General features: G+C 44.3%; 1 protein-coding gene across 2 annotated transcripts in view; it reads right to left on the bottom strand.

Moving 5' to 3' along the window:
* Positions 1-7059: 7059 nt before the first annotated feature.
* Positions 7060-12860, bottom strand: part of LOC109752492 (uncharacterized) — a 28692-nt gene continuing 22891 nt past the window's right edge. For both annotated transcript variants that reach the window (XM_020311377.4, XM_020311375.4), the window contains 7 exons: positions 11957-12100; positions 11658-11746; positions 11175-11257; positions 10537-10652; positions 9796-9881; positions 8296-8395; positions 7060-7668 (listed from right to left, as the gene is read on the bottom strand). In XM_020311377.4, the coding sequence (XP_020166966.1) occupies positions 7603-7668; positions 8296-8395; positions 9796-9881; positions 10537-10652; positions 11175-11257; positions 11658-11746; positions 11957-12100 (684 nt within the window). In that variant the 3' untranslated portion in view covers positions 7060-7602. The remainder of the gene's footprint in view (positions 7669-8295; positions 8396-9795; positions 9882-10536; positions 10653-11174; positions 11258-11657; positions 11747-11956; positions 12101-12860) is intronic.

Raw genomic sequence — 12860 nt, 5'->3', positions numbered from 1 at the left:
TTAAGGTGGCTATTTTAATTTACATCTGGGTGGATTGAGGCACCTGGAGAATCCAGTGTTGCCTGTATTTTTGGATATGCCGGAGTACCCTTGTGATCATCCTATGGACCGCCACCCAGGTTCAAAGGGATCATGAGATTATTCATGCTAGAAACTTCCGTGTGCAGCCACAAGCTATTATGGGCTCTAGCATAGTTGAGTAGGTTACATGACCTCTTGAAGAGGTGGGCTAGCACATGCAGGGGAAAGTAGGTGTAACTGTCCACCCGGAGTAAAGAGTAGTGTTTTTGAAAGACTGTGTCTCGGTCATCCGTTTCTCAAACACCTTGTAGTGCGAGAAATCAAGCGGAGGCGATCGAGTCTTGTGGGGAAAAGTGTGCAAACCTCTGCAGAGTGTACAATCTAATCATGGTTAGCCGTGTCCCCGGTTATGGACATCTTGAGTATCTAGTTTCTTGGATTATCATGTGAATCTCATCATCATGTTACTTAATTTAATTTGATTGGGTTAATCACGTTCTTAATTGGGATTGAGTTGGAGGTACCTTCTCAATGTTTAACAACCACCATGATAGTTAAATAAAATTTATTCCTTTGTGGTAGGGAAAAATTGGCTTTTCGCAAAAACTGTAACCATAGAGCTTTCCACCAGCCAAATATGCATGTAGTGATAGCATTATTCTGTTCATTACTCTCTATGTGTTACTTTGCCAGCATATTCCATGTGCTGACCCGTTTTCGGGCTGCAACGTATCATGTTGCAGACTTTTCAGACGACGAGTAAGGAGCCTTAGGTCGTGGTCTTATACTCAGTGATGCCGCTGGAGTTGATGGACTCACTTTATCTTCCAAGGCTTCCGTTGTTATCGTATTTAGATGGCCTTAAGCCATATTTATTGTATTAAGTTCTCTCTTGAGACTATTCGATGTAATAAGTGTGTGATTGCTACTCTGTTATAAATCCTTCAAGTACTGTGCGTGTCAGCATTACCGATCCAGGGATGACACTGATGCACGGAGACTAGACTGTTTGAGGTCTAGTCGCTACAGTGTCAGTGGCAAGTTGGTATAACACCGGGTGGGATTGCCATAGCGGCGACTGTCCGTACCAAAGATCAAGCCAAAACCTCGTGGCCATGCTGTTATTCACGTTGAATTGTGCCCCTACAGAGAAGGCCGGCCTCACCGCTTGAATCCCGTTCCAAAACGAGGAGCCGGATAGTTTAGCCTTGAACAAGTTCCTGTCCGGGAAATATTTTGCCCGTAGGATGTCCGCCTAGAGTCCCGACTCATTTTGGGCAAGGCGACACCAGGTGAGAAGGGCCACATTCATTAGCTTGGAGTTAGTAATCCCCAAGCCTCCGGATTTCTTTGGTCTATAGACCGCTGCCCATTTCACCAAGTGGTATTTGCGTTTATTGTCAGTTCCTTCCCAAAAGAACCGGGAGCGAGGGGTGTCAAACTTAGCATGGACACCATCCACAAGGAGAAACATTCCCATTGTAAAAAGGGGAAGAGAAGATAGGCTCGAGTTGGTGAGGATCAATCTAGCCGCCGAGGACATGAACCTGCCTCTCCAAGGGCTCACCCTATTGGCCACTTTACCATATAAAGGTTCCCATTCAACAATGGAAAGTTTCTTATGAGAGATTGGGAGGCCAAGGTATTTGATCGGGAAGCCCCCAAGCTTGCAGTTTAGAAGGTTGGCCACCCGCACACTATCATGATCGGTCATCCCTATTGTGATCACTTCGCTCTTTAGGAAGTTAATCTTTAGCCCCGACAAGATTTCAAAGGCAAGAAGCAGCAGCTTAATCGTGGCAATACTATGTTCGTATGGCTCAAAGAGCATCATCGTATCGTCCACGTATTGCAGATGAGTAACCCCACCTGGGATGAGGTGGGGTACCAGGCCTTTGATATGCCCTGCCGCCCTTGCCTTGTTGAGCATGGCTGCCAAGGCATCCGCAACGAAGTTAAAAATGAGCGGGGAGCTAGGGTCTCCTTCGCGAAGGACCCTCTTGTTGCGGAAAGATTTGCCCATCGTGCCATTGATGGTGACCGCCGTATGACCACTGCTGACTAAGTGCGTGATACGGTGGACAAAGCTCGCCTCGAAACCCTTTCTAAGGAGAACCTCCTGAATGAACTCCCAGTTCACTCGGTCGTAGGCTTTCTCAAAATCCAACTTGAGTAGGACGCCCTTCCCTTTGGTGCGTTTTAGCTCATGGATAATTTCGAGTAGTGCGATTGGCCTCCTCTAGTTCTTCTAGTTCTAGTTCTAGTTGGTTCTAGTTGACTAATTAGAGCTAGACTAATCCTCTAATACTCATAATGAGAAGCCAAGTGTGGTTTTGATCTCCTCCCTCTGATTCTCCGGCAATGATTAGCTCTGGATGGCGAAGCGCTGCTGGATCATGAAGGTTGCACGCTTGCAACCAAGTAGAGAGGCCATGCTTACGGTCTTTAGTCTGAGGGACTGTTTGTAGGCGGTTCGTGGGATCGTTCATCAATGGTTTGAGGGACTCCAAGTATGATCTACACCAACACGTTCTTATTTCGCTGCAACTCAGTGACGGTAACGATCGTGATCCCAACTCGTTATGCATCTTCATATTGCTCTTGGGTGTGTGTAGGCACGAATTTTTTTTGTTTTCTACTACTTTTCCCAACACTCTCCCCTCTGCAGCCTTGTGAGGCTTGTGAGGTTGCTTTGCTTGCACACACGCATGACATTTAGTGCCTTTGAATAGGGTCATCTAAGTTAGCCGAGTCATAAAACCAATGCCAAACGCCAGATTCATTAACGTTTGAATGTTTCACGACTTTATTATGAAAATTAGCTAGGGAAAGGCAGAACAAACCTCTGCATTCATACCCATTTCCAACAAAAAGTCCACATTTCAACATGACTACTTTATTATACTCGAATACTAACTTAAAGCCTTCTTTACATAGAAGGGAGCAACTAATGAGATTATTTTTTATAGCGGGGGCACGTTGCACATTCTTCAGTTGCATGGTCTTTCCCAAAGTAAAACTTCAGATCTACCATGGCAACACCATGAACGGAAGCACTCGCTCCATTCATCGTCGATACAGAGCAGCATCATGTGACCTGATAAGAAGAGAACAACTAAATATCAGAACACACATGAATATTTGCACATGTATAAATCCACCAATCATTAGACTAACAAATTGAAAACATAGTAAATAAATTAGCGTACCCATATGCCCCATTATCATTGTTGCTCATGGTCACGTTAACAGACTGGAATTCTTTCCTGGCTTCTTGAACTTCCACGGGCACATGGAGGCCCAGTGGCCATCGTCATTGTAAGTGAAGCAACCATTTTTTGTGTGCTTTTTGTTGTTGTTGTTCTTACCCTTCTTCTTCAAGTTGGTATTCTGCTGGACCAAGTTCTTTCCCTTAAACTTGTGGAAGTTCTTCTGCACCACATTGGCACCTGGAGGCCTGTGGTGCCCCTTAACGTGTGAGTCATTTGCTCTTGAATTCTCTTCAACACTACGGCCCGAAGGGGGCGGCCTCGAGCAGCGGCGGGGACCACGTGCCATAGCGCTACGGCCCGAAGGGGTGATGCAGCGGCGTTTCACGAGTCCATGCAGCCGCGGAGATAACCACAGGGCAGCGGTGCTGCGGCCCGATGGAGTGACGCAACGGCAGCCCGTTGCTCGATCTATGGAGGGGCACGCTGTACTCGGGATAGTCTTTACTGGACCTGCGGAGGCGCACGCAACCGACGGGCCAGATCGGTCGCATGGTATAGATGAGGCGGATCGCGGCGGCGGGCGAGTGATCAATCTGATGGCGCGCGAGGGCGGGGACGCCGCTCGTTGAAGGCGGGGTGGCGGCGGAGTCCGAGATGAAGCCGGCGACGCTGGATGGCGGGAACGGCGTGCGAACGAGCGTAGCACTCGGTGCCCGAGTTGCCAACTAGCGTCGGCGCCCGGACAGCGAGGCCCGAGCGACCAACACAACAGCGACGCCCGAGCTCGAGGCAGCCGGCGAGCCCGAAGCAGCCGGCAACCAGCCCGACGCAGCCGGCGACGGGGCCGGCGAGGCAGACAACAGGATGGCCACACAGACGCGGCAGAGGCGGGTGGTGTTGGAGAGGTCCCGGTCGGAGCAGGGCGGCGACGGCTGGGCCGACGCGCGGACGGCGGCTGGTCGTGACGGGCCGCCTCGGCGTGCGTGGCTGCCAGGTCGGGAGAGAGGCCGGCCGATCGCTCCGGTGTCGAAGTAGAGGCGCATGGGGTCGACGGTGGCGGCGGGTGACGCAAACCGATCTTAGATCGAAAACCCATAAAGAAAACGCCGATCAAGATGAACCGTGAGAGAGAGAGAAAAATCCGGAGCAAGGGCTCGGGAAAAGACTCTCTAGGGCAGCCGGTCAACACGACCAACGAACGAACTCTAGGTACGGGCAGCGCGGTCCCCGGCGGCAGTCATGGAGGCCGACCGCCCCGGCGGCGGCGCGCATGGCGAAAGCGGCCGGCGGTGGCTAGGGTTGGATCGGTTAGGCTGATACCATATTAGAAGGGATAGAAAGATGGAATCGATGTATTATTAAGCTTTGGAGACGGGTATATATTGAGTACAAGACTTAAAGGGTAAGAAACCCAGATAAGGTAGGAGACGAATTATAAATTCTAAACTATCAAAACATTTAACCAAAGATCTTTCTCTTAAAAGAAAGATGTTGGATACGGTGTCGTGGAAATTCTAGTCGAAGAACTGCTCCACGGTCGCGTCCCCCATTTCTATTTTAGATGACTTTCGATGTAATTTGGATTATATTAGGTGAGAGTAGAGAGAGGATACACAAAGTTTGGAGCCTGGCTCTTCCCCCGCCATTCATCCCGTCCTAGGCAAGGCCGGTTGCAGACAAACAGGAAGCGGCGAAACACGATGTTCGGTACCACGTCAAACCACACTATGTTGCTCTGTTTTCATGCGGCCGGCCGTCGGTGCGATGCGGCCGCGCGGGCACGGTAAAGAAAAACCGCTTTTCTGCTGCGGTGCTCGTTCTAGAAGGCCTTATTTGAAGGCCTTAGTGATGCTAGAACCGGCTCTTGTTTTCCGTGTTTAGTCTTTTGAGACGAATAGACGCAAAGCAGCTTTGCCTTTGCCTTGGCGTTGCGCCGTGGTGATGAGTGCGGTCGCATGGCAGCGAGTGAGTGGCGCACCCACTCTAGCGGCAGGCAAATGGCACACCCAACGAAACCGCGCTTTTGGCCGTCGCTTGGCACACGCATCAGGTCTCTCCGTCGCTTCCAGAATTCCGTCGGCTCCTTTTGGGGCACGCACCCGCGTCGCACCCCAAATGGAACGCACGCTTGCTTCTTTCCAGCCCAGGCCAGGCCCATGTTCCGCAGGCCACAAATACAAGCCGCTGCATGTACAACCATGCTGCAGATGACCTGTGTAAGAGGCATCTCGGGTGCCTTTTTTTCTACTACCTATGTACGAAAATACAATAAATTTTGGCACTTTAATTTAAGCTGAAAAAACGTCCTACATTCTTTGGCGGAGGGATTATATTTTTAGAGAGAGAATTAAGGTATAGTCTATTTGAAGTACTCCTAGATTTTGCATTTTGATAAACCCGCTTTGAGAATTCATAGAATAATCAGAGGGAAACGAACTAGTTGGGGGTTATACCCCTCGTTGGATGTCCCAACAGACAGTTTTCTGAGCGCAGGACGCTCTGATGGTATCCTGGCGACTAGGGGGTCTCTCACCACGTCGATGGTGGGTCGGAATATAAATATAGAATTCATAGAATAATCAGAGGGAAACGACTAGTTGGGGGTTATACCCCTCGTTGGATGTCCCAACAGACAGTTTTCTAAGCGCAGGACGCTCTGATGGTATCCTGGCGACTAGGGGGTCTCTCACCACGTCGACGGTGGGTCGGAATATAAATATATGCCTAAACAATTGTTAGAGTCAAATATGCAAACATATATGATGAACACAAAGCAAGTGACCAAAGTAAACCGCACATGGGAGTAGGGTTAGTGATAACTGAAGACGTCGATGTATCCCAATGTACAAGCTAATCACCATTTGGAGGGACGGGTGTTTTTGAGTATCCTGGCGACTAGGGGTCTCTCACCACGTCGATGGTGTGTCGGAATATAAATATATGCCTAAACAATTGCTAGAGTCAAATATGCAAACATATATGATGAACACAAAGCAAGTGACCAAAGTAAACCGCACATGGGAGTAGGGTTAGTGATAACTGAAGACGTCGATGTATCCCAATGTACAAGCTGATCACCATTTGGAGGGACGGGTGTTATCACAAAGGCACACTAATAACATGAAAGGTCGCCTTATTCTCCTTCGGATATCACAACGAATGCGGTTCCCAGTGGTATACCCCGAGGCAGCCTCTAAACCTTCACAAACTCTTTTAGGGTAAATCACAAGGATTCGTAAGACCGAGAACATATCTGGTGCACCGGAGGTTCTTGTGCTACCGGTGCACCAGACTCGCTTAGCACATTTTCAAATGTCCCAAAAAATCAGAAAAAAAATATAGCACATTCACATAATATTAATGTACGTTGTCATAAATATTCAAATCAAAATTTGGAACATAGCTTAAGATACAAAAATGATAAATTCGACATTGAATAGTACATAACACAGGTTGGGCTTTAGATTTGGCCCATTATTACATTGATGTCACATTTGTCATTTTTATATTTCGAGGAATGCTTTAAATTTTAGTTTGAATTTTTGTGACAACATAGACTGATGTTTTTTTAATACACCAATTTTCTCTTGGATTTTTTTGAACATGTTTAGACGTCCGGTGCACCGGTAGCACAAGAAGCGCTGGTGCACCAGATACGTCCTCTCGTAAGACCTCCTGCCGCGTCTCAAACCTCCAAGAGACTGTTGTTAGAGATGCTCTTACTAACTTTCACAAGATACAAGGAACGCGAGTGGCTCCAACCAGAAACAAAACCATCGACAGTACCACCAAACATAATAATACTCCAATTGCACAGGGGAAGCACTAGCTGAAAGACTGACCTTTTTCTTCTCATGAGCTAAAAATCAAGAGTTCAAAGCTGCTACTTGAAAAGTGCATCTGCATCTACAACTATTTTGCTATACAAATGTGCATCTCAAAAAAAGAAACCACAAGATCAGGAATCAAGATCAGCCAAAACTTCTCATACAAACGTTGACTAAAGTAGCCACTAGCCTTTCTGAGTTTTGCATCCCTCATGGTAGAATTATCCATCACTGGTGATGGAGGCAAAGGAACTGCAAAATTTACACCACACATCACGCATGCATGCGCTCCCATGTGCAAATGCATCAACAGCCACTCACCCAAAAACATGTACACCCGGGCATGCACATACGGCACACACGCTGATGCGAGGACGAACTGTACGCCTTGGCCTTTATTTGGGGGGGGGGGGGGGGGGGGGGGGGGGGGGTGGTCTTGTTCTGAACTTGATCTCTGCATTAACCCGCTTTCTGCTCATTGGTGCAAACCCCCTTTTTTCTGTACTAATTTAAATTCTCCCTCGGCAGTCAGAACATTACAGTTACATGTACTGGGCCAGCCATTGCTTGCACATATCAAGAACCGGCAATGCATTTGCATGTAATGCCTGTGAAAGGAGAATATGGAAGTCAGAAAAGAGAACAAAACAAATTGCAGATAAGGGGGGCACAGGGCACCGGTTTCACTTCCCTTGATTCATTTATGCATCAGTTATATATGAGAGATGTCTTCAAAATCAGTCCCTCAAATTTGAGGTAACACCTGTTAAGTGTCATAACTTTCCAAGTATACTATTCGACTTGAAGACAGGTCCAAATCAATACTTCTAAACAGCGGCCAACCGATAGGCCTCACTTGTCAATGACTCTGAGATTTAACAAATCGATGCACTTTTGGAAGTGACTAATGGTACCATTATTAATGTTAATGGACCAAATAACTACATAAGTACTGCCTCCGTTCCAAAATAAGTGTTGTGGTTTTAGTTCAAATTTGATGTACTTACTTTGGAACGGAGGGAGTAACCCTGAAAAGTTCAGCGACCAAAACAGATCTGACCCAAACATAAAGGAACCAAATCGGTACATTTTCGTTTATTTACTAGAACTAATTTTGGTGCGCATTAGTTGGCCCCTTGTTGTAATGGATGCAGGTAAAAAACAAAACACAAAATTCATTTGATCATTAAGTGCCATTGTGCCAACCATATGTAGATCTGTGGAAGATGGCTGACCTGATGGGCAACATATTGAACATCAGCTACACTTCCACTTCGTGAGGCTATCTGGAATGCACTTTTCAGACGGCCGCAAACAACACAAGCAAGTACTTTCCTGCAGAAATTAGGAAAATTTCAGAAAGGTGAGAAAGAGGGTGCGGCAAAATGACTCCCTGAAGCATGTGCTCCTGGGACAAACAGTAAATTCTCGCCAAATACTTAGAAGTTCACGCATGTACATGTTAAAGTTTCTATCTGATGGTGGTTTTCATGGGGAAAAAGAGCAACATTTTTGCCAATGAGCAAATTATCTTAATTCAGTGCTCTAATAAAGCAAATTTTCAAGCACTAAACTTCATTTTTAATACATGACACAAAGCTGATCTTTTTCCATGAAAATGTATGGGCACATGTAAATTTTTCCAAACTTTTTGACGTTTGCTAAATCTATTTTTCACCCAGGAAGGCGTGCTCTCAGGTGCGTGCCTTCAAATTATCTGGAAACAACTTCCAAGTACAAAGTTAACAAACACATAATGCATAATCATGTGCTTCCATGTCTGAGGTAACACTTAAAGGTGCCCACTGTGCTGCTTGGTGGCAGTGTCTAACAATTCTGGGAATGCAGGTTCAGTGTACAAACTAGCTACAATGACTTTTAGGGCTCATTTGGTTGCCTCGCTTCCCCCCGGGATCCCAGCGTTTTACCAGGGCCCGAAACCCACGTGGAGACGCTCGCCAGGGAAAATGAGCGCGTCATTTGGACGAGCCGTTCGACGGGGTGGGCTGCCCCAACCCCCGCTCTTTCCCCGGGAAGAGGTCCCACGCCTGGACACTCCGGAAAAATTCTCCCGTCTTTTCCCTTTTGCGATCTGAACTCCGCTGCTTCGCTCTGAATCCCTCGCTCGTTGCCTTCCGCCCCTCTCGTCTCCACTCCCCTGTACCACCAAATGAGCATAGGAGATCTACCTCGCGGAAGAAAGGGAATCACAAGTGCTATTGAAATTCCCCTGGTGGGATTTAGTAACCTGGGTGTTCTCCCCCTCATCACCAAACAAAGCCTTAGGGATGACTATAGTGGAATAGGTATAATGTTAAGGCATGATATAAAAGTGATCGCACCTATGAACTTCGATCGCTCCTTTTTTGTTTGCATATAAACATATCACTTCTGTAACTATAGAAGTTTCAGTTTGCTGACATGATCCTAAGTTTACAGTGCAAGAAATCCAAACTAAAGAATGTTGTTTGAACTTCCCTTATAGTATCAATTAACTGCCCTACTTGAGGAGCAAATTACATGATAATGCCCAAGAAAGCAAGAAAAGGTAACCAATCACTGATAAGCAATGCATTCACAGTTTAACACTTAAATATAATTAAAAAAACACAACGTCACAGGTACCATAAAGAAATTTATAGCACTTTAGCAAGAAAGGCTGAAGTAAAGAGTTATCTTCCACATGAAATGCAGTGGCACAATTGAGTAGTTCTTTTGCTATGAATAAGCGATACCTGTGATTGCTGATTAGCATATCAATAAGTCGATCTGGCCTTTCTTTATGCTTGTTAGCATAAACATTTATAGCAGCACCCAGAACCTATTAAAAAAAGTAAACAAAAAGATCAGAAGAGCGTTTCACCAAGATCATTCACATACAGTAATCAACCAAACAAGGATCTTGTGTTGAAGCTTCAAATTATCGGGCTTTGCTCCTGGAGGAAGTCGCCTCTAGGGGCATTGTGTTGTGTGTTATTTGTGGCCTTCCTTGAGCTATTGTACGTCGGGTGTGTCCTTCTTGGGGCTTGTAACGACTCTTCTATGCAATGAAAAGCAAAGCTTTTGTGTTTTCTCAAAAAAAAAAAAAGATACAGCATATCCATTTTTCTACTGCAAAAGAAAATATGGAGCATCATCTACACATTTTGTACTGTGATACTTGAATTTCCTGAATGCCCGATGAAACATGCAGGAACATAGAAATATAACTGGATATACAATGACATTTATAGAGTACTAGCAATAACTCGGATATGTGACTCTTTGGAAGTTGTGAACTCCAGACACAAATAATGTCATATGACATCGTGCATATCTACATAGGCTACACATTAGTTCCGCATCTGATGAGGTAACTAACAACAAAGCAGAACTCAAACTTCCAAAAGATCCTCCCATGAACAATACAATCTTTCTGAGATTGATAACCTATAAGCAAAGCTGAAGGCTGCACACAAAAAAACAGTACACATCACCTGATCCCATTCATCATCTTCTATGGTTCCCCTTATGTTTTTCAAGAACTCCGTTAACTGGCCACCTTTTTTCCTCTCTGCGAGGGATGCTGCTACACCGGCATAAACATCCACAACTGAAAAGAATTGGTCTGTCAGTAACTCTGAGTATATAGATGCCTACTTCCAAACATTGTTCCCAAATAAGCATCAATTTTTAACATTAATTCTGCAAAATTAAGAGTATAAACTAGATGATACCCCGTGTGTTGCGGTGGGAATTTGTTGCAATATATTTCATTAAGATTTGGTTGTATCAAACATTTGGATTAATAATATATGAAAAAACTAAAGATGCATATTATATATTGTATTGGGTTATTGTATAGTTGAAAAATATTTATTGAATATAGGTAGTATAACATAATGGAATTTTTTTCCCATGCATATTGGGTGGGCCTTTGAAGAGGTGATATGTGCGCATGGCTTATGTGTGCATGTTGAAATAAAAATAATTAGTGGGGATCAACTAATAATGAAAAATAGTTCTCATGCAGGTTGTGGTGGGCCTTTGATGAGGTGGCATGTGTTGCATGTTGAGATAATAGAGATAGTGGGGACGAGCTATTTAGGTATATAGGATGTGGAATATAAGTAACCTGGAAGATCAAACTCATGAAGCATTCTAAAAGCTAAATCGAAATGCTTTTCAGCCAGAGTTTCAACAACCATGCACCTTCGCCTGCAGATAATATGAGCTTATGTTAAACAAATAAGCACACCAGGCAATAAAAGATGGACTAGTCAAGTACTGGTGCATAAGGAAAAGCGAAGATCGGTAATGATACCGATCATAAAGATAATAAATTTAAGAGTTATCCCTGCAAGTGTCAGCAAAACTTTGATCTGAATACAACAAGATAGTTATTTATAGTAGATAATTCTTCATTGGCACTTAAAACAGCTCAATAAAGGAAATTTAAAGCTAAATCATGATGCGAAAATGTGAACTGGACATGACCATGCAATAATAGGAATCGTCCAGGAGGGGTGTATCTTTCAGATAACATGTGTAGGAGTGTACCCTCCTTCAAGAGCAGTTAAAAATATTTAACCTTAAAAAGCAAAGCAGTAGCACAAACCTCAGAGTTTCAGGATCAGTTGGATTTCCAAACAGGGAGGTCTTCCACTGAGGCCCATCTACACTGTTGAGGACCTTCACAACATCCATCTATGTTTTCAACATATGCAACTCGATTAGCATACCTAAGTCTAAAACTGGGCATCAAATGAGTGCAGAGCTAGAAAAACTACATGCGCGTCGGTTTATAATGATAGTTGGGTCCCAGAGAAACAGTCTCAAACATGCACAAAAAAAAATTATAGAAGGGAAATAAGCCATGTTCGCCCAGTAATTTATCTTCCTTGACAATTTCCTCACCTGATAGGAAACTCTGGTAGAAAATTTCATTATCATCTCTCTAGTTAGTTTTTCCGATGCACTCTTATTGCGAGCAGTCCGTGATACCAATTTTGTAGCCTCAATTGTTCTATCTCGTACAGATAAAGCTTCCTCAAAATGTGTCTGCACTCATAAGAAGCCGAGTATAAGAAACACACCAAACCATTATTGATTAATTATTATGAAGCCACTGTTCAAAATTACAATGTAAGTATGCATAGTCAGGTCCAAAATAACCCAAAAACTCATTCTATTTTTGTAAGTATTTTTTAATAATTAGATTTGCTTGTAGTCAAATGTAACACTGTCAGCACTAAAGATGAGGCAAATCAAACTGCATGTATGTCATGGGAGTATTTCATCGAAAGTTAGTTGATGCAAGTTGTGCAAAGATATCCAGGAACAATTTCAACATCTATTTTTCTAGAGAGCATGGGATTTTTTTACAGTGTTTTCTACTATTTAGATTCCTTATGGAGCAGTGCAGACCACATTTAGTCTCCCTGAGATTTACTCTATGAAAAGTAGTTTTGCATAATGTTACTAAATCAGTGCATTAGAAAGCAGCTTTGCTGTCAAATGACTGCAACAGTACAGGGTTCCACTATTCACCTGTAAGTTTACATTTCTATGTGCGGCCTAAGAATATTGCACAAAAAGAAAAACTGCATGTTGTACAAAATCTAGAACTGACTGCTAACGTTTCTAGACCCTCATATGACTAAAGCTGCTGGCTCGGATTGTTACGACAAGATACATAACCCTAGGTCCACGAAGTGCTTCTTCAAGGTGGCACACTGGAGGTTGAACTATGCATTAAATTAAAGAGTCTAATTTGAGCATAACACTTAAGTACCAAGTTTTTGTGTTATAGAAAAGAGTC

The sequence above is a fragment of the Aegilops tauschii genome, chromosome 3 (genome assembly GCF_002575655.3).
Source record: "Aegilops tauschii subsp. strangulata cultivar AL8/78 chromosome 3, Aet v6.0, whole genome shotgun sequence".
NCBI lineage: Eukaryota > Viridiplantae > Streptophyta > Magnoliopsida > Poales > Poaceae > Aegilops > Aegilops tauschii.
This window is presented reverse-complemented; position numbering and strand designations above follow the sequence as displayed.